Source organism: Mytilus californianus, unplaced genomic scaffold (genome assembly GCF_021869535.1).
Source record: "Mytilus californianus isolate M0D057914Y unplaced genomic scaffold, xbMytCali1.0.p SCAF_15, whole genome shotgun sequence".
Lineage (NCBI taxonomy): Eukaryota > Metazoa > Mollusca > Bivalvia > Mytilida > Mytilidae > Mytilus > Mytilus californianus.
Window position 1 is genome coordinate 7,629,351 of NW_026262637.1, and position 23,494 is coordinate 7,652,844.

The window sequence follows — 23,494 nt, forward strand, 5'->3', positions numbered from 1 at the left end:
CGCCACATTCTGTATGTACATGTATGTGCCTGTCCCAAGTCAGCAGCCTATAAAAGTGTAATTCAGTGGTTGTCGTTTGTTTATGTGTTGCATATTTGTTATATTTGTTCATTTTTTTACATAAAATAGGCCGTTAGTTTTCTTGTTTGAATTGTTTTACATTGTCATTTCTGGGCCTTTTATAGCTGACTGTGCGGTATGGGCTTTGCTCATTGTTGAAGGCCGTACTGTGACCTATAGCTGTTAATTTCTGTGTCATTTCATGTGGTATGATTGCCAATGAGACAACTCTCCACACATGCACAAGAGACCAAATCATTTGGTCTCTTGTGCATGTGTGGAGAGTTGTCTCATTGGCAATCATACCACATCTTCTTTTTTATATTTACATCAACAGATATAAAAAATTCACCAAAGTCAAGGTGAGACAACAAAACTTAGTTGTAAGATCTCTGAAATTTTTTACATGGTACAAGTTTTTCTCATTGTTGGAGATTGTACGGTGACAGTAACACCTGTAACTGCTTAAACCCATTTCTTACGCACTTTAGTTTGATAAACTCACTGAATATCATACCACATCTCCTTATTTTTATATGCATTACAATTTACATGTGCATGTAATTGTAAATATATATATATCAGAACAAAATTCATTGCATCACTTTTATTTATGCATCCTTTGGCACAATACAAGTTCTAAAATTACACAACATAAAACAACTAAATGTTATTTCAGATGAAAGTTTTGTTTCAGTTCCATTCATAGGATTTATTAGAATTTTGTATGTTTTGCCAAGTCCAATAATTCGCTCTATGTGACATAGAGACATAGTTGACTAAACCACCAGGTGTCGAACATTCAAGAATTTTCAGTGTTTCTGTTTTTATTTGATGAAAAGGTTGCCTGAGCTCTAGGAGCTTTAGGTTTTATCACGGGATAATCTGTGCTGTCAATAATAATCCAAGTCGTAGGAAACTTTAATTGCTCATGGTGAAAAATACCTGACTAAACCACTAGATGGCCAAGTGTTAGCCTCACACCACTGTTTAGACACAAAAACAATCCATGTATACACAATATTCTTAACACTAGATTCAATCTAGAATCTAGACAGTTCAAAGTTGGTTGTATGATGCCTCAATTTATCAAAGTCATAAAAAAACTGATTTTCAACTGACACCCTATCAATTTGAAAATATATGTATCTCAAACAATGTGCTGCTGGACCAAGTGTGGTCAAAACAAATAAAAATTTAGTATACAACTCTAAACCGGTATAAAAATGCATGGCTGTGTCACGTGTCTTCATTTCAAAATTCTCTGCTGAAAACATAGGCATTGATGGTGTTTGCGTAATTCCATCTGTGAAGCTCAACATTAGCTCGGCAGTTGGTGGTGGACAGTCATAAATCCTTTCTGCAGTATGAATGACTTCTTCAGGAAAACCAACTTTACAATCAAAACTTTCCTCTAGATTTCTACTACAATATTCATCAAGTTTAGTTCTTTTGTTTTCACAGGAAACTGCCCTGATTTTTCTTTTTGCGGACGATTCAGTCTCTTGCTTGGTCCAGGAAAATAGGCTGGGAATTGCAGTAGACTTAAGTCTCTGTATGGTGGGTTTGCGCCCTGAAAAAGGTTATAAAACATTAGTTTTTTTATAATTAAATGAACTTCCATTAGCAATGTATACTTTGTACTACCTGGCGAAATATTAACTAGATTTATTCATTACAATCTGGATAAAACTATGTTTGCCTGATTCAATGTATGTTATGTAAATCCAAAGGACAAACAATGAGAGACTTATGCAACAAATGTACATTGTTTGTACCTAAATAACTATAATATAGATGAGGGCATGTCATTGTTTTGTTCCTGTTAACATTGTCATTGATATTTTTCAAGAAAGTCTACGAGGCATAGCTTATGCATTCCTGTCATTACTACATTAGCATAATTACTGCTAAAATAATTCTCAGTATGATATACCTCTTGTAAGAAATCATTATAATTGTAGCAATCACCAAAAAATCTCAAACAGATCACATTGAATCGTAATCCAAAAAATTATGACGTCTTGAATTACCCACCCCCTTTTATTCTAAAACGATAATTGCGGTTGTAAACAGACTTTGGTTTATTCGCATGGCGATTACATATATAACTATATATTTCACAAAGAAAATAGAGTTTTACCATGAATAGTTTCCTGCACGTAGTCTTTTTCAGTAAAACGTGCCTTGCAAACAACAGCTGATTGAGATGGACTCCACGATATCATCGTGTTCTCGTCCAATCTGCGTATGGGCCATGGCGTTGATCCAACTTTTCCTTCTTTTTAAGTCATTTGGAAATGCATGTCCTCCTCTTAAATGACATCCAGGTACACAACAACAAGTATTTGGCATCGTTAATTAAAAATATAACTGAAATAGTTGTACAGTGCAGAAACCGGAAGAAGAGGAACAGGATCCGCTACCACGGCGCCACCTATTCAGGAACGATAATTTGCTACTATATATAACTGCGAAAATAACGTTAGACGGGTTCACGTGCATAAACAGAAATGCGCCTAAATTGTATGATAAAATTCATGTTCAGTCGACCTTTAATTATTATATCAACGACTGAAATGATTTATAAACATCTAGATTGCAGATAACACTCGAAATTAACCCGAGCTCTTTCCACACGGAATTCAAATAATTCTAGTTTGTCAATCGGTTGACTGCTTATAATGTAAAATACTAATATATCAAAAGTTTTTAAAACTAACAAAACACAATGATCGTTTCTCTATTTCCCAATGTAAATGAAATGAAACAAAAAACATTTTATATCGCAATAAGAAGAGGAGAGAATTCAACATTTCCGGATCTACTTGGAGTCTAATGACCCCCCACGTAGATAAGTTGGATATCGCGGAAGGAAGGATTAACCCGGCAACTAGAAAGGCATTAAAGCACTGCCTTTAAAAATGATGAAAAGACCATCAAGTCCACAAAACACTACCTAGAAATAGATATAAACAAGAGTGCACACGCTGAAATGTCTATTTAAAAAAGAAGATGTGGTATGATTGCCAATGAGACAACTCTCCACAAGAGACCAAATGACACAGAAATTAGCAACTATAGGTCACTGTACGGCCTTCAACAATGAGCAAAGCCCAGACCGCACAGTCAGCTATAAAAGGCCCTGAAATGAGCCTGTTTTACTTATCTTTGAATTTATGTTGAAAGTCTAGATCTGTAACATGAAGGATTTACTACAAGTATCACATAAACTAAACATTATCAATTATCTATGATAATGAGGTCATGGTCAGATGAACAAGGCCAGACAGACATGTTTACTTTCCAATCATTCCATACACCAAATATAGTTGACCTGTTGCTTTAAGTATCTGATAAACTGGCAAAATCACGAAAAGGTTTTATTATGTGCCACTATAGATAATATATGTAAATGCCTGTCAATCCATGATGAATAAAAAAAATAGATTATAAAAAAAAAATCATGAAAACGTATCATTGGCCAATGAACCATGAAAATGAGGTCAAAGTCAGATAATACCTGCCAGAGACACGCATGTTCACCATACAATTATTCCATACACCAAATATAACTGACTTATTGCTTATAGCACTTGAAACACAGACTTAAACACAGAAACTTAACATTGACCAATGAACCATGAAAAAGAGGTCAAAGTCAGATGAAACTTGCCAGACTGACATGTACCCCTTACAATCATTCCATACACTACATATAGTTGACCTATTGCTTATAGTATCTGAGAAACGGACCTAATCACATAACTTTAACCTTGATCACTGATCCATGTAATGAGTTTGAGGTCAGGTGAACCCTGTCTGACAGACATGAACCCATATACCAAATATAGTTATCCTATTACTATTACTCATAATAAGTGAGAAAGTCACATGACAAAAAAAATGTCTTTTTTTCAAGCAGTCACTGAACCATGAAAATGAGATCAATGACAATAAACATGTGAAAGACTGTGTAACATAAGTTATCTGTATACAAGGTACAAAGCATCCATTGTCTTCTACCTTTTGAAATATATAGCTTTACATAAATACTTATCATCGCCGCCACCAGATAGTAATCCCCTAGTAATGGAGAGACAAAAATGGAGCAACACCAACCCCATCAAACCTCTGGGGTTTTCAAATTAATAATCTAGTCTACATTTACCAATCCAAAACACACTGTTTAGTTTGTAGTAATTTGTTCCAAGCATACCAGAGCTAGTGCATTTTGCCTTTTATTTTTCTGACAGTTAAAGTCCCAATTATTCTAAAATAACAATTCAAAATATTTTAAACTCGAAAAGCAGCTTACTTTCACCAGTCCAATAATTATGTAAAATTTCCATTAAATCAATCCAAGGATACACATTTAAGTTATGGTACAACATGTGAAAAAACTTAAATCTGACAGTCAAAGTCCTATGACTCTGAATAACATGTATACCTGATATTCTGCTTACATTTAATCACAAACTAAACCTTCATGACAAATTGATCTCTTTATCAAAGTATAGCTATTAAATTAAGTTTTTTTTTCAGATTAAAACCTGAGGCCCAAATGAGCCTGTATTGCTCAATGTCATTTTTGCATAACATTGATACATAATTAATGCAACAAGAATATTTCTGTTGAATGGAAACTGTGGGTGACATAATCTTGTCTTACTGAACATATTTGCATGCCAGAGTTTCTAATCTATCATTAATAGTTTACAAATAGGCTTAAAAAAAAATTTTCAGTCTATTTTTTAAATATAGTTTTCTAGATATATAACAAAGTTTTCATTTCAGGGCAATAAAACTATAGAAAGTTGTCTGACAATTTGTAGTAAGAAGCAGTAGATTAATCTTGACATTATTAACATTTATATCCTGCCAGATTTTCTCCTTCTAAAACAGTTTTCTATATATGGATAATACCTGATTTTTAACCCCTGTGTTCTATTTTTATCCATGACAGCTGTTGTTGGTTGGCTGACATGTTCTTCAGACTCATTTTTAAAACTGTACATTCTGAGAATTATTGTGGTCAAGTTTGGTTGCAAAATTTTTAAAATGTCTTCAACATTCACCAAATTTTCACAAAAGGGTATTTTGAAGAAAAAAAAAGAGTTTGTTTATCAGATTTCTTATTTGTATTTCTGAAAATGGATCTGTAACACTTAACTTTCAGATTTGATCATGTTAATAGCAAAAAGTTAAATTGTCATTTAGAATTGATATTGCATTCAGGTTATACTAAATGAACAAGGAGATGCAATGAATATTTATCAAATATGAACTGTTAGTTATTTTGTAAGATAAAGCATATAACTTTGGAAAAACAAAACTGAAAATTGTCAAATTATATAAAGAACCTCAGACCATAATTCTCAATAATTTAGTAGATTCAAAGTACATTGTAAACATGGTTAAGGTCTATTTCAGTGTCAGAGTGTGCAACATGCAGGGATAGAGGCACAACAATAGAATATGTCTGTTTTTGACAGGTGTATAATAAGTAAAGTAGTTTAAGGTCCTTCTATAGACATGATCAACTGTGAAACGAGAGGTTCAAAAGAGGCTGAATCGCTCACATTTTTGCTGTTTGAAATTTCTGTCTATCTATCATGATGATAGTTTCTATGAAAAAGTAATCAAACATTTTCGGTAAAAATTATCTTTCAAGAGCAATAACTCAAATAAGGGATCAATTGACAATTTCGTTTAAGTATTATATATGTGTAGGTCATTCTTTGCTGAACATTTTTGCTGTTTAAAATTTCTTCTTATCTACAAATGTATAATAGTTTTCAAGATAACAACAGAAAACTGAGAAATTTCATAAAAACTATTACTTCAGGAACATTTACTCCAAACTGGATTGTCTGGTTGGTCTGAAAATTTTATCACATATTGATCTTGACCTGCTGATCATTTCTTTCCCATCAGTTTTGCTTCAACTGTTTTATTTTTTTAGATTTAAGCTAAAAACTGCATTTTACCCCTATGTTCTATTTTTAGCCATGGCGGCCATGTTTGTTGACAAGAGTGGAATAAAAAGTACAAACTTTATACTAGACACAATAAGAATCATTCACCCAAAGTTGGTTGAAATTTGTTCAATAGTATCATTTTTTTTAGGTTACAACGACAATGACAATGATAGATGCTAAGTGATGACAATAGCTAAAAAACACTCACCCATGCAGATAACTTTCCAATACACAAAACATGCAAACAAATATTTGTTTATGGTGAACATAAAACATGATGCACTGTAAAAGCATTTCTATCTGTGGGATACCAACTTAAGATGATTTCCTAGTTATCTTTAACCACAAATGCACAAAGTACAGTAACTTGAATTTTTTCTATAACTGACTATGTTCAACAAAAAATAAATGGAACCGTACAGCAAAAGGACATCGTTAAAAGGTCAATGTGGCCACTCTATTGACCATTGAGCTTTACATATATATTAGTAATGTGTTGGATAGAGTAGCAGACTCAGTAATATGGTGGCAATAGCTTTGTATTAAAACTAAAAGTTTCACTAACTGTGTTGATGAAATCTCTGGCACATTGATGAATTTATCGTTATAATTACACCAAAAAGTAAACAAATGGTACTTTGGGGAACCTGCCTACATGTATTTTGCAACCTTTAACAGATATGTTTTTTTTCAAAACTATAAGAACCAGGACAAATGTTTGATTTAAAAATACAATTGGCAAAAGAGATATAAAGGTGTACCTTTTTTTTAAAAAAGAAACTGCAAATATTGATATCTGTCTATTGGGACAGAGTCTATATATATACAGGTATATAAATAAAGACTGTTACAGTACATAGAATTCTCCATGTCATTTGATTTTGTTGTTGGGTTGCTGACTTATTGTCATGATACCCCACATATCCTTTTATTCACATCCAAAGACTAAGTTTACTAAATCTAAAAGTAATAATTTTGGGTACCCTGCCCCCCTCCCCATTGGAAACCTTGTATCAGAAACCTTGAATTAATGCTGATTTGACTTTATTTGGGAAACAATCAGACCACTGATGATGATTGGAAGATTCTAATCAAACAGTCATGAGAGTTTCTATAAAAAAAAGTTTGTTAAAAATTTGCTTGAGATATAGCTTACAAAATGTATCTCTTGATTATGATGAATTTTCTGTCCAAGCTTTGAAAAGGTTTTAAAACTTTAAACCCATATTGTAGTTAAAATGTAAGTGCATGCAATTTTTTTTAAATAATCAGTAAAATAGGAAAATTTAAAAAAAAAAGGATATTTAAATAAAAGTTTCTCGGGATTCTGTTTCTTGATCATGAAAAACTTTTGACCATGTTTCATTAAATTTTATTAAAAGTTTGACCAAGTTTTAAATTGATGTTTCAAAAAAACTTAACCACAAACTAAACCTAAATATTGACGACACTCACTAGAGCCTATGACTATTGACTGCAGGATCACTTCGTCTCTCCTTCCTGACCTATTGTAGACAAGATAAAAAAAAGAATCAACTGTTTTTGCAATCAATTTCCAAATTTTCAAAGTTCTGTTGACATTGTTTTAATGGTTGTAAGTGTCCATGTATACCAAACACTTTCAGGTCTAATGCACAAGCAGTATTAGCTTCCTTTCATGTTAGATGGCAGCAATAAGTCTAGCCTGAACGTTAGTCCTCAATCTTTATTCTTGCACCGAAAATGGCCCCAAATGATATCAAGTGATTCACATTATCACACAATAGTTTAATTTTGGATGTAACACGTCTTCTGATTGGCTGAAAGTGTTTTGTCTATCAGCTCATAGACATAATTTTGTCATGTGACCATGACGTCATCAACGTTTTTTTCATGATTTACTCTTTAAAATGGAATTTAGAAATAAATTATAAGGAATGACTGTAATATTTTTTTCTGTCTATTCGAAATAACCTAAATGTTGAATATTCAGTGTGCACCATGCACATTTTTGATGTTATTTCTTCATAGACAAAAAAATATTACTGTCATTCCTGAAATAAAATAATTCTAACTATCAGAGGAATGATAATTTATTCGCTTCAATAAAAAATAACTCTAGAACGGTTGTGTATAAGTTTTATAACATTTGGTTGAGACAAACTAAAGTTAGAGAACGGAAACGAAAAATTCAGCAATTTTTATGTTTATAAAGGGACATAACTCAAGAAAGGTAAAAGTGTCGCCACCAAATTTCGTACTTAATCTGTATTATGTAATAATAAGCATTGTGTATAAGTTTCATAACATTTGGTTGAGGCAAACTAAAGTTAGAAAAACGGAAACAAAAAATTTGTACTTTATCTTAGTTTTGTGGTAATGAATATTGTGTATAGGTTTCTCAATGTTTGGTTGGGGCAAACTAAAGTTACAGAATGGAACCTAAAAATTTTGCAATCTTTCATTTTATAAAGGGGCATAACTCAATAATGGTTAAAGTGACACTACCCAAATTCAACTTGATCTGTGTTTTATCAGTGGAAATCAAAATTAAACATTGCATTGTATAAAGCATTGATTGTAGTTGATTCAACTATAATCATGGACAAAGGAAGATAACTCCAATTTTAAAAATTACTTGATATTTAGAAGAAAATAAAAATTTTGCAATTTTTCCATTTATAAAGGGGCATAACTCTAGATTGGTTAAAGTGACGCCACTAAAATTCAAACTTGATCTGTGTTTTGTGGTAATAAGCATTGTGTATAATTAGTTTCATAACATTTGGTTGAGGCAAACTTAAGTAAGAGAACGGAAAATAAAAATTTTGCAATTTTTCCATTTATAAAGGGGCATAACTCTAGAACGGTTAAAGTGACGCCACCAAAATTCAAACTTGATCTGTGTTTTGCGGTAATAAGCATTGTGTATAAGTTTCATAACATTTGGTTGAGGCAAACTCAAGTTAGAGAACGAAAACGCTACGGCGGGGGCATAAAAATCCAGTACAAGCCTTAGGTCATGTAGGTTTCTTTTCTGTCATAGAACAATGACTTAAAATTCAAATTGGAAAGAAATAGTTATAGCACACTTCTACAGATGATGCTGATAAAGCACCATATCACCACAGAAATTTGCAAACAAAAATTGGCACCGCAAAAAAAAGTACTTTTACAGTGAAGAGAGGTAAATACATGCATTAACTTACTTTTATATATATATAAACCTGTAAAGGCATCATTCAACTAAAAAGCTAAAAGAAGATGTTAACACCAGACAGTGTGTTATTGTTAACTGCCAAAAAGGTCCATTTGTCTGTGAAATATTGAAAACATTAGTAAAGGGTTTCAAAGAACCCTGTTCTCCCCTGCCAATTCTGTTGACTGCCAAAAACAAGTTTCATAACATTTTATTAGGGTTAAGGTAGATGGGGGGTCTAAATTAAAATCCATAGAATTTTTTAATAATTTGTCAAAATGTAGTTTATATCATGCTTTTTTCAAAAATATAATAAAAAGTATGGGTCACAGGGTTTGTGCAAAATTGTCAGATTTTGTATAGATAATGCATGGAAAACCCAATTGTTTGATAAAAAGAAAACTACACCATAGAATTTTAAGGTAAAATATGAGGAGATAGCTCTAATGATATGCTTTCACATAAGAAAAAGAAAAAATTGGGTCACCGGACCCGTTTTCTTGCTACATAATAAAATAGGTAAATTTACAACACATTCTATTATAAAAGTTACTTTAAAAGAGTTATCCACCTTTATATCTGAGTTATCTCCCCTTATATGACAAAGTTGAAAAAATATGAATCAAACAAAAATATTCTTTTTTTTGTAATATACAGCTGTAAATATGATAAAACATAATTTTCTATATAATGGTGGTGGTACCAACACCTTGACTAAAATTAATTTGGCTCGTTTAATTTTCATAAAATTTTGACAAAATATTTACCATGTTTACTTTTACCCTTTGACAAAAATATAAAAATTTCAAAAAACTTGAACCACACACTTTTCATTGAATATATAGCAGTTTGACAAACACTAATTTTGATCATTGAGAAGCTTAGTATTTCCTTAACAATAGAACGTGATTAAAACGTTCAGCTGATTTTTACAGAGTTATCTCCCTGTAGTGTTATGTACCACCTTAATATGAAAAGTCTTACACATGAATTACATACTACTCTCGAAATTTGCACATTTCATTAAAGATCTAGACAGATTGTTATCTGCTATTTCAAAATCCAAGAAGGAGGAAGACACCCCACCTACCTTAAGCATGTTATCGATGTCTAAAAAATTCAATCCCAAACTGTATGAATACATTGAATAAAAATGTTAACTGAAAACTTTTTCAGATTTTTGCTACTAGCTGTCTTTTGATCATAAAAAGCTTCTGTCCAAGTTTCATTAAATTCAATGAAGGATTTACAGAGCTTTTGATTTCTGAAAAACTTTAATCTTAGAGTGTACTAACTGAATCTTAAGGACAAAAAAAGTCAATTATCAGTAAACTACAGTGATCTGAAGTAAAAAATAATTTGCACTGGATACTATCACTATATCATAAAGAACCTTCCATCCTAGTGTCCTAAAATTTCAAGAAGGTTTGATAAATTTATTGATGTCTAAAAAAACATAAACCACAGAGTGAACCTAAATGTTAACACCACCACAGACGGAATGTAGGATCACTATGTCATGCTTCCATGACAAAATGTTGCAGGCTTGAGGAAAAGCAAGGCCAGCATATTCATTTCCAAATCATCCTGCACCTTAAAAGAAATCACTTGATTGCCTCATTATTACAAATAACACTTTAAAATAAACACTATTATAACATGAATAATGATAAATCATGAATCATGAATCATTAATTTGTAGCAATGTTTAGAGTTGCTAAATTGAGGTTCATGTCCATCGATAGTTACACTATGTTCTTGTTTATAAATAAGAAAATTTTGTGTTTGACATTATCGTTGTGTAACATTACTCCCATAAAACTTTGAGATCCTGTTTCATCTTTAATGACTTTATTCCCTATCAGGTTACACGGTTATTAAATAATATATTTAAATATTATAAAGAAAATTACCAAGGAAATATTCTTAGGACAAAACATCCAGATAAATGCAAAAGTACAGACTCACAAAAGATTAAATCTCCATTTCTGAAAAATAAGGGATGTTGGAATCAAATATATATGTCACATGTTTATCTTTATATATTGTAAGATTTTTCAGTAAGATTTTTTTCAATATTCCATACCTATGTTTCTGTACATTGTCAACATTTTGTATCCTTTGTGCTTCATCATACACAAACATGACAAAGAATGTAGATAACGCTATGGTCAGAAAAATGAACCTGAAAATAAAACAATAAATAACTGAAACATTAGCTTCCCTAGGTCTATGTACATCTTCAACAATTGACAATGTAGAAAAGTTAATTCATGACTAAAATCTCTTTTTTTGTTTATAATCTTGTAATGCTGATAATATTTTTCTACATATTGTTATTATCACTGATTATGGTTTCTGCAAAAAAATCATTAAATGATTACATGCTTAACATCAATCTTTGCTATTTACAATTTCTCTCCATCTGTTATGGTTTCTGCAAAAAATTCAAAAATTGGTAAAACCACATTTTAAGGACAATAACTTCTATAAGGGGTATTGACAATTTCTGCCATGTTGACTCTAAATAGTAAATCTTATTTTTGTTGAAAATGTTTGCTCTCTAGCTATGGATTAGAATTGCAAAATTGTGTATACATCATCTTTCGTCTTTTAGAAAAGGTCTGTCAACTGCAATTTCAGCCATGTTGACATTATTTGTAGATCTTTCATTACTGACTATTATTTGCTATCTATATATATAAATAGTTTCTCTACTATAGTTATGGTTTCTGAAAAGTGGAGAAATCACCTAGATTTTTCAACAAGTTCTAAAAGGGTTCAATTGATGAATTCAACCATACCATGCATATATTGACTTATAAATTGTAGATCAAATTTTGCTTAAATTTTTTTTCTTTTAGCAATTTCTCTATATATCTATTATCATTTGATTATAGTTTCTTAAAAAAATTGGTAAAAATTGTCTTTCAAGGGCAATAACTCCTATATTGTGTCAATTGATGATTTGGTCCATGCTGAAATATTGAAGATCTTATTTTGCTGAACATTTTTACTTTGAAAGATTCCCTGTATCTACTAACATATCAACAATCAAAGTGCTTGTAAGCACTGAAGGGTAAAGATTGCTTTAATTTATCAGTGGGAAGTAGAATTAAATATTGCATTGTATAAAGTACTGGTGCACAGTAGTTGATTCAACTACAATTCTGGACAAAGGAAGATAACTCCAATTTTTTTTTAAAGATTACTTTAACAATGACATCATTGATATTTTTAGAACAGATATTAGATTCCTGCACCTTGAAAAAATAAAATATTTTCTCAACAAGTATAACATCATTTTGTAACTTGAATATCTGAGCATATATTTCATTGATAAATTTCTGGAAATGTTCATGGATAGGATGTATAGAATGTTATGATCAATGCACTATATTTTGTGTATCTCAAAGGTAGTGATAAACCTTGGAAGATTTAGATATCAAGTCAGTACCATAGGGTTTTGATGCATTTCATGCAATCTTTACCCAAAAAATGCAAAAAGGGTAACCATCATATTATAGCTTTCAGTTAACAACCAAAAACTTCAAAATTTGTTAAATATCAACATTTCAAGGACAATTACTCCAAAATTGGTTGTCTGCTTTTTTCCTGAAAATTACACAAGAGATAGACCTAGAGCCTGTTTAACATTTTGACCTTGTCAATTTTGCTCTAAGTCTAACTGCTTTAATTTTTGAGATATAAGCCAAAACTACATATTAACCTATGTTTTATTTTTAGCAACAGAAATACATCAGCCATGGTTGTTAATGGATCAAATCAAATCCGTAGACATTATTTTGAACTAGATTTCCAAAGGAACATTAAGTTAAAGTTTGGTAACTGTTAGTCCAGCAGTTTCAGAGATGAATATTTTTTTGAAAGTTTATTGTGACAGATGGAAGACAGACGCCAATTGATAGCAAAAGCTGGGCAAGGTGAGCTAAAAAAAAGAAAATAATACTTTTTCACTTACATAAGAAACAAGAGCGCTGAAATGTCTAAAACCATGGAAACTTAACTTTGATTAATGAACCATGAAAATCATTCCATTCACCAAATATAGTGGCCCAAAGGCTGATACATTATTTGTAACATCTGAGATATATATTCAAATGTATCTCAAACAGGAAAAATTCGTAAGGGTTGCGCGGAACCCAGTGTCTCGCCTACTTTTGCTGTTAATCGCAGGCTCAACAAAAATGAGGAAAAAAATTAATAAAAATATTCCTCTCTATACTATCTTTTGATTGTAAGTAGCTTCTGTCCAAGTTTGGTAAAAATCCAGGATAATTTATGAATCTAATAAATGTTTTAAAAACTTGAACTGCAGACTGTATGTAATGTTGACTGGAAGAAAAACTAAGTCCATTTATAAGTAAAATACGTAAAAAATGGAACAAAATTTTATCAAAATTTCCTTCTAGATACTAGCTTTTGATCATAAACAAGCTTCTGTCCAAGTGTGGTACAAATCCAGGATAGTTTAAGAAAGTTGTTAAAATTTTAAAAACTTTAACCACAGAGTGAATGAAATGTTAATTGGCAGAAAAACTAAGTCCATTTATAAGTAAAATACGGAAAAAATGGATTTTTTTTTTTACAAAATTTACTTCTGGATACTATCTTATGATCATAAACAAGCTTCTTTCCAAGTTTGGTAGAAATCCAGGATAGTTTAAGAAAGTTATTAAAATTTCAAAAACTTTAACCACAGAGTGAATATTTGTGGATGCCGCCGAGGGAATGTAGGATCGCTATGTCTCGTTTTTTCGACAAAAGTCTCACAAAGGTTGGTCTGGCACACATGCAGATTTATAACCATGATAACAAGCAGATGTGGTTCAAAGATTTTGAAAAGGGGGGGAACAAGTCAACATTACAAGTCGAATATGTAAAAAGTCTTCGCATTAACCGTATATGCATCTCCTTAAAGGGGGCTAGGGCCCCTTGCCCCCTCTGAATCCGCATCTGAAAAGGATATTTAACATTATTCTAATGATGGTAACTTTTGTTTAATTGATAATTTTCAAGATATTGTACAAATATTTTTATTTCACAGGTTGTTCATTTCATTTGAAAATTTACCTTTCAGCTTTTCATACGTAACAAACAGCTTTGTTATTTAAATTTGTTTACTAATTAACATCCAGCAGGCCTTTGAGTGAGCAGAAAATTAAAAAAAAAATGAAAACTATAACTACATTTATATATTATTAAATTATTAAAAAAAAACATTACTTGATATGTTTATTTCCCTTATTTTTTTAGGGTTGGTTAATGATTCTCATTTAAAATCATATTTATGAAAAATTCTTGAGAAGCAACAAAAGTGATATTTACCAAACTTTTAAGACAACACTAATCATGCTAATATCAAAAAATTATTTTTTGTTCTCTCTCAGTTGATCTTTGTTTAGTTTCCTTAATATATATAGTTGAGAGGACCAAAATAAAAAAATTGAAAAACACAGTTAGATTCAGCATTTTAAAGAATCCCATTAAAATTGGTCAAGAAATGAGAAATTTATACAAAGTTCTATAAAATGCTTGTTTTGGGCCCTACTTCCTAAATGATTAGGGCCATAACCCCCAAATCAATCCCAACCTTCCATTTGTGGTATGGCACCATGTGCTACAATTTCATAGAGATCCATACACTTATACTCAAGTTATTGTCTGGAAACCAAAATGTCTTGGGACGACGACATCATGATCACCATACCATCATACTGCCGCAGATGCAGTTGTATAATAAAAGTATATGTATCAACACCTTTTTTGAACTGTTCTGATTTCCGCTATCCTACACACTTTTCTCAACAACTATACCATTTGTTGTCAAAGTTGATACCAGGTTTTAAGTTCCTTTAAAATATGTATCCTTTTTTAAAGTATCAATGTCTGAGAAGATGTATGTATATCTATATGCCACCTTAAGCATGTCTCCATGGAATAATTGAGAAAAGTAAATGCATCTATAATGGGAATTTATGAAAAGGTGATTTAGTGAGTTTTATGAGAAGCTTCAATCTTTGATCATCTTAGGATGATTTTTTACACAAAATATTATATAGAAGGCAAAAATTATGTTCATGATTATGAACCTTGCTTTGTTCATGACCAACACGCTGAATAAAGTTTTAATGTGCTAGTTTCTAACAAGCTTACAACTTAGACTCATCATACCTACCTCATCCAGTAAACATGGTAACAGGGTTCTCACTAGGAATTTTTCAAAGTGAGTCCTGGGACTCATCACTTTTAGAAATGGTGAGTCCCAATAGATTTTGATGAGTCCAGGATGCATGTAAATTTTTGTGTCTTAATGTGATGAAATATGATGAAATAAAACTAGACTTGCTACATGTCCCTTCCTTATTATTTTTTTCAATTTTGCCCCTTTAACAATTTTACTGCTATAACTAAGAGATTACCATTATCATGATTATACTGACATCTGCAAGGGCAATCAGTATACTGGCAGTTTTCAGTAAACATATAAATTAGTAAGAAAGAAATAAAACAAAGGGAATTTTAGCAAGTCTAAAATAAAACTAAAACGATGCGTGTTGGATTGGTAGTTTTTATTATATCACGAACATGTGATCACGAAATAGCACAACAGTACTGAAAGTGGTGTTAAACACCAGTCAATCAATCAATCAATCCAACTTTGGACACCAGAATAACAACTGAAAAATTAAATTATTGAAAATAACCATATGGCACCCTAAGTTCAGTACAACTATTCCTCCTGGTAAATCAATTACAATCAAGGTGTTGGTTAAATTTCACCTTGAATTTTATACTACAAGGATAAGATTTAACAAGTAAAATTTTACCGATATACAATTTTTTTAACGGAAAATTATTTCACCATGGACCAGAAATATAGGAGAGTCCTAAGACTTATAGGTCTAAGGACCGCTAGCCAATCTTATATTGGCCTGAGGAGAACACTGAATTTGGTCGATGTAAGTTCTACAGTACAAAAGTTATGCTTTTCTTCATCTCTATGAAAGAAACCTAACAAGTCCACTTACACTGTTGTCTGAAGATGTGGAACTATCAGCCAAATAGGAATAACTTTTTTTTAACTTTGACACGAATTTTGAAGAAAAAAAATTTCACTTCCCTATTCATATGACAGGGTCAGTTATGTAATAAAACGGAATAATATAATAGATAGGAATGAAAGTGTTATTAAAGCTACGTTTAAAAGACACTGTAATAGGTACGATTCATGTAAACAAAGTTGCATTTAAATATAGTATCACAGCTAACCGTTTGTAATAAATCCTTGAAATCTACTTTTTGTTTAACTAGTTTAAAATGACCGCCAAACAATATTCTTGCGCATTTTGTCATTTGGCAAATGTAAATGACTTGTATATAGAAATTTTCGGTGATGAAACATTGCATACAATTTTTCTTTATATATAATTAACATCGGTTATCAAAAGTGCAAAATATAATTAACAATGTAAGGCTTGCCATTGAGCACTATTTCCAATGTGCAACGTCATTGATTTTGAGTTGTTCGACAATCATTTAAGGTTATATTAGACATAATTTTGTATTCCAGAACTAAAAGCATGAAAAAAGTGTCCAATGAGTTATACATGAACTACCAGCCTGCTAGATAAAGGTAATGGCACCTCTTTCAGTATTCCTTGGGAAAAAATCAAATCTAGAGTGCTAGCATAAGGCAGCTTAACTGACTAAAAATGACAAGAACATCCTATCTGTTAATGGGAACAGGACTTCATGGTTATAATGGGGAGATCCCAAGGTTAGTGTTAAGTTGTGATGACGTTAGCTTACTTAAAACATATAACGATGAATGGACACACTATGTGAATAACTCTCCTAAACTACGAGCATATAAAACTTTTAAAGTAGAATTTAGAACTGAATCTTACGTTGAAATGAACCTACAGAAGTGTGAAAGATCAACTTTAGCTCAGTTTCCATGTGGCATTTTGCCATTGCGTGTGGAAACAGGCTGTTATGTTGGTGAACAGATACACGGGAGACAGTGTTGATTATGTAACAAGAAGGTCGAAGATGAATTCCTTTTCCTAATCGAATGTGATTACTATACAGAACAGAGAAGGGACCTTTATTCAAACACACCGGGATAACAATATTTTTTGAATCTACCTAAACAGTTAATTCAATTGATTTTATATTTTCCTAGACAATCTGCAAAATATTTACGCAAATTTTTTACATAACGCAGACAATTCCTTTACAATAACACGTAACTGTACTACTTTATTGATCATTTTTTTGTGTTAATTTCATCGAAGTGATATATAGGTCCAATGGGCAGGGTGTTCTTACAATGTCTTATCTTAATTGCTTTAAAATACATTCTATTGTAATACAATTATACACATGTCACAATAATAAACAATATACTTACTTACTTACTTACGTACTTACTTATGTTATGGCAAGGTTAATTTTTGGTCTTGAATCAGTAGTACTAAAGAAAAAGGAATACCAGGAGCTAAATCAATATCACAAGAAAGTTCGGAAGAATATATATACAAAATCTTCAAGATCAAACTGCAGATTCAGAAGTATACATTCTTTTTGGGCAGTTACCAATTGAGTCTACAATATACATGTACATTACCAAATATTGATCAGAGTCGGCAGTATCCTGAAAAATTACTGCATTGAAAAGGAAATTTGCATTCATCAGATATTAGTTAAAGATGACACTTCGAACAGTTGGTTTATCTATGCAAAGAATATATATATATACTAGACCAGTATGATCTTATTCATTTTTACTCTTGTTGATAATCAATATGCCATCTCCAACTACATGGACTATATGGAAGAACATGATAAAACAGAAAATAAAAGGCCACTGGAAGAAAATAGTGAAAAAAGATGCAGCAAATAAGTCAAGTTTGGTATATCTAAATCCCACTGTGATGCCAGGTCAGTCAGGGGTACTACTTGAACAAAATATTTTTATTTACTTGAAGAAGTATATAATAATATACTTATATAAGCAATGATAAGTAAATTTGTTATATTCATATTTTCTTATAAGGTTTGAATAATCTCCCCTTAATTTTCTCAAAAAAATTTACTTGTATAAGTATTTTGTTTTTACAATCCCTAAAATTCTCAAGTTTTGGAATGTAAAAACATGCCTTAAACAATTTTTTCTCTGGTTAGCTCATAATTTTTTATTAGAGTTTAACATTTCATCTCATTAATTCAACAAAGAAACTATAATCATAAGATCATATTAAGTAATTGCCCGGGCCTTCAAAAATTGCCCCCTGGAGGCTGAGAATGTAATTATAAATGAGCAGTGTTTTGAAGATAACAGACAAATGAGATTTTCATTGTCTATGAAATTACAATTTAATGATTAGTAAAGACATCTGCAAAGGACAGACAATTAAAAATTCTATTAGAGCAAAGAAGTCCTGAGAAATTCCAGAAAAGAAGATAGTATGACTTTTTTTTTTACTTGTATAAGTAACATGAGTAAATTAATGGAGAATGTGTCTATGGGCCAAATATGCCCCAGCTAGTAAATATGCACGAGTCAACTTCCACATACAGATGCAGGATTCACGTAGTTTTGTGATTATAAGCATTGTGTATAAGTTTCATAACATTTGGTTGAGGCAAACTAAAGTTAGAGGACGGAAACGATTTTCCATTTATAAAGGGCATAACTCATGAACCATAAAAGTGACGCCACCGTATTTCGAACTTGAACTGTGTTTTGTGGTAATAAGCATTGTGTTTAAGATTTATAACATTTGATTGAGGCAAACTAAAATTAGAGAACAGAAACGAAAAATTCAGCAATTTTTATGTTTATACAGGCACAACTCATAAACAGTAAAAGTGAGGCCACCCAATTTCGAACTTGAACTGTGTTTTGTGGTAAGGAGCATTGTGTATAAGGTTTATAACATTTTGTTGAGGCAAACTTAAGTTAGAGAAGGGAAACGAAAAATTCAGCAATTTTTATGTTTATAAAGGGGCATACATGTAACTCATGAACAGTAAAAGTGACGCAATTTCGAACTTGATCTGTGTTTTGTGGTAACATGTATTGTGTATAAGTTTTATACTATTTGGTTGTGGCAAACTAAAATTAGAGAACGGGAACCAATTTTGGGGATGTTCAGGACAGACAGACATGGGTAGCACTTAATGCCCCCTCCACTACGGTGGGGGCATGACAAAATCTGAATGTCTTAGGGACATAACTAAGCCATTAAAATAATTTACCTATACAAGTAAGTAAAATACACTTGTATAAGTATCTTACAAATTAAATTCTTTTAAAAGTAAATAAAGTAAATAAAAATAACTTGTACAAGTAGTACCCCTGACTGCTGGTACACTTCATAATATTTGGATATCTGCAGGTTCAGAAACCATGTCAATCAAGAAGGCATGTATCAGAGCTAGAATTGTTACTGGAGTATATGTCCTAAGGAAGGATAGCTTTTAGGTCCAAATTCTATGGAAGCAGATTTATCCGTTTTGTAAAGATGGCGAAGAAGATATTGAACATTTTAAGACATTAGACGTGTTAGAAAATACTAGGAAACATTTTACAAATAGCCTGGAAATATTTGGTGGAACAAATGGACAGTTATCTATTAAATCATATAAAATGTAGTAGACTATTTTTACATTTGATACTAGGCAGTTCACACCTGTCTTTGTCAATCGTACTAAAAACCAGTGGGATAGCTCAGCAGATAGAAGCGATGTCCAGAGGATTGTGTTTTGCCTTACACAGGGAAAGATGCTCAAGGCTTGATATAGTATAATGTTTGGTGAGACTGGGGTTAGTCAGAGGGCTAGGTGCGCTAGTAGTTGTTTTAAGTCCTTTTACCTTTTAGTAACAAGTTGATAATTTTTTAAGGGTTTAATTAAGTTAAGCTAATTAACATATACATGATATATATTATATATCTTAAATTACTTTCAAGGATAAATTTAAGCTTTAGAAAATGTATCTCATATCGATTGGATGTTACAAATACAACATTTTATAGTGAAAGGCTACATTTGTACCAGAGACAGTTGTTAGAAGTTTGTTTTAAATCACATGTGAAATAGAGTTTTAACTGTGAAGCTATGTGATTAGACAAGAAAGACTTTTAAAACCAATAGTCATTATAGTAGATTTTCAAAGTTGCCAACCTCTGACAATGACAAATCATGTCATGACATGACATGACATGTCAAAAACCGTGTGAAAACGCGTGACGTAGATGTGGACTTTTAAATATGAACATTATACAAATTTCTCAATATAAAAACCAATATTCTACTGTAAACTTTTATTGCATTCAACAGTGGCCTGTTTTGCTGCTTTCAAAACAACACATCTAGGCACATATTCAAAACAACTGCCAGTTTGGTTAAATTTACATGATACATACAATGCACACAATGTATCATTGTTGAGTTCTGATCTGAGTTCAGTGTAAATCTTCTTTATAATTGAAAATGCTCTCTCACAGTCAGAATTGCTATTTGGCAGAACTAAAATAGCTTTAGCAAGCTTTGAAAGAATGTAATAATGTTTTTTTGTCATCTAATGTCTGCCATTGCTCCCCAGAATGTTGCTATTTCCTGGTCAAAGCTGGGTAGTTCATCAGGAGAAGACAGCTGGTACTCTGAGAACTGATCCAACAGTTCTGTGATATTCCCATCCCCTATGGCCTGTGCAAATCTGTTGGCTAGAGCCTTGATTTAAAACTGAAAAAGAAAAATAATTTTATAATTTGAATACCATTAAATGCTTTATTAAATAGCTAGTACTCTTCTCACACATGTTGTTATGATTGCAAATGATTGATAATATTTAAGATGCATAACACTTTGTAATTAATAACATGAATATGCCTTTGATCCATTTAAACTCGGACTCCCAACTTTTTTGGTACGTACACATGTATCGTTTTCTCTTAGCACTTGGCTTTTAAGACGACGGTACAGGTCCAAAAAGCAACATCTTTCTGCTGGACATTTCCCCAAAGTGAATTTGAACGGAAAAAAATAACAAAACCTTAAAAACTACTCACAAACTTACCTGAAGGGCTTTTGTAGTTCATCTTATTTTCTTTTCTTCGTGTAAGCTTCCTCTAATAGGAACACCCCTCTTTTGAGGGTAATATGGTTTAAAAGTCTTTTTAACTATGTACACACTCCGTAAATATATATAGTCAGTTGCTAAAATATAAAATAGACTTAAATTTCTCGAAAAATAAACAATGGCGACCGAACAAATACTTCGAAATTTTCGGTATTTATCGTCTATATATGAAAAAACTTGAGAATCGTGATATAACTAACGACCAAAAAATCAAAACAACGAAAAAGCGTGTTATGGCGTGTAATGGCGTGTAAAGTGGCAAAAAGCATGTACACACCCTGTGACAAAATATTCGCATGTAAACCGTTGAAAAATATCATGAGTTGGCAACTACAGATTTTTAATTTAAGAGTGCTGTACATTGCGTTTTCTTATAGGCAGTGGGTAAATTAGTCCTAATAATTATGACGTCTTGAAAGGCTATTTTAATTTTTTTTCTGTGACGCCTTCCTAGGCGTCACAGAAAAAAAATAAAATAGACTTTCAAGACGTCATAATCATTTGGACTATGGGTAAATGTGTTTATAACTGTGTTGCTATATAGACTATATTCTACTGTGTAGTTGTGAAGACATTAACTAAGGTCAGAAGAAGTTTTATAATATATTTATATTTTCGAAATCCATTGATCTGTTACGCAGTATTCATGTGGTGCTCCAGATAGTGGAGGAATTTACTGAAAAGAACGAAACATGGATATGATATACTTTCTCCTTTGAAGAAATGCGTTATGAAGGAATGTTTTTTTAGCAAAGTTCACATAGTTTACCCAAACATCTGGATGGTATGCCATCTGTATCTGTATAAGTGATTTCCTCCCTCATAGAAGCACTTCAACTTTTTCTTGTTTGTTGTGATGAGTCTGAGATCTAAACCGAAAGCAAAATTCATCTTCAGATTTTGATAATTTCTTAAACGAATTAACAACTGAACTAAGAGGTAGAAAACTGTTTTTAAAAGGTTGATCGCCAATAATGCAATCAAGGCATTTCTCATTAACAACCAATAACCCATTTCAATATTATGGTAGATCTAACAGCAGTCACAGTTATTCAGGGGCGTGTTTTATTGGTCTCTTCTGCACATCTCCAGAATGTCTTCTGGTGAAGAGTCAAAAAAAATGAATCTGGACCTCTTCTGGAGATATTCTACGGAAGATCAATAAAACAAAAATTCAATTTGCCGTCGAATATAGCAGATTTTTGTTGTGTTGGATGACATATTAAATGAAGTTTACGATGATTTTATAGAAAATTAAGATACGTCCGGTAGACATGACTGTAAAAGTGTGCTCTGTTCGTGACATTTTTCTTTGTTCTTTTCTCTAACTCAATTTTGCTAGACAAATCAAGCGTAAACCCCCACTATTTGATTTTTAAGAATAATCTTAAACTGCACAAAAATTCGTCAATGTTTGTCTCGAATATGATCAAAAGGGACATCTTGTCTATCCAATTTTTTAAAAGTAACCAAACTGGATTATTTTTGTATAAAGCAAAGATATCGGAAAGTTCTCAAAATCATTTTTCTCTGGTGGTCCTTGAAGAAAATCTTCTGGTCCTAACTATTATTTCTATTACATAATTTCGATGGTCAAAACCTTCGGACCACCACTTTTCAAAATTTTTTCATTGTATATGGATCTATATGCAAGTATACAATGTATACCAGACATTTCTCAGACTGTTTTTTCTTCTTTTGATTTTTAATAAATCCGTTGGTTGTGTACTGATTGATACTTCAGTCTGGAAGAACAAGATTTATTTCAGTACTATAGCTGTAATTAGCTTTGAACAAACTTCCAGTAATTGCAAATACTCTTATTTCGGTGCTTTGTGTCTATTGTCTTAATGTAAGTTTTTTTTGTGTGTGTCTCGTACCGATCTTTTGAGTTAATCTAATTGCAATTGATTTGTGCAGGTTGTTCTTATATTGTACTGTTACACCACTGTCCCAGCTTCGGGGAGGATTGAGCGCTCACAAACTTGTTATTGTACTGTTACACCACTGTCCCAGGTTAGAGGGCTGGTTGTGCCGGATCCGGCTAACATGTTAAACCCCGCCACATTCTGTATGTATGTGCCTGTCCCAAGTCAAGAGCCT

General features: G+C 31.9%; 2 protein-coding genes across 2 annotated transcripts in view; both read right to left on the minus strand.

Moving 5' to 3' along the window:
* Positions 1-22,442, minus strand: part of LOC127725310 (uncharacterized) — a 55,408-nt gene extending 32,966 nt beyond the window's left edge. Inside the window, exons 1-2 of the mRNA XM_052232239.1 lie at positions 22,161-22,442; positions 11,306-11,404 (exon numbers count right to left, since the gene is read on the minus strand). Coding sequence (XP_052088199.1) covers positions 11,306-11,404; positions 22,161-22,405 — 344 coding nt within the window. The 5' untranslated portion in view covers positions 22,406-22,442. The remainder of the gene's footprint in view (positions 1-11,305; positions 11,405-22,160) is intronic.
* On the minus strand, positions 997-2,522 carry LOC127725311 (uncharacterized). Its single transcript, XM_052232240.1, has 2 exons — positions 2,204-2,522; positions 997-1,633 (listed from the first exon to the last, which is right to left on the minus strand). Exons 1-2 carry the CDS (start codon positions 2,286-2,288, stop codon positions 1,104-1,106), a joined length of 615 nt encoding a protein of 204 aa, XP_052088200.1. The 5' UTR covers positions 2,289-2,522; the 3' UTR covers positions 997-1,103.
* Positions 22,443-23,494: the final 1,052 nt, after the last annotated feature.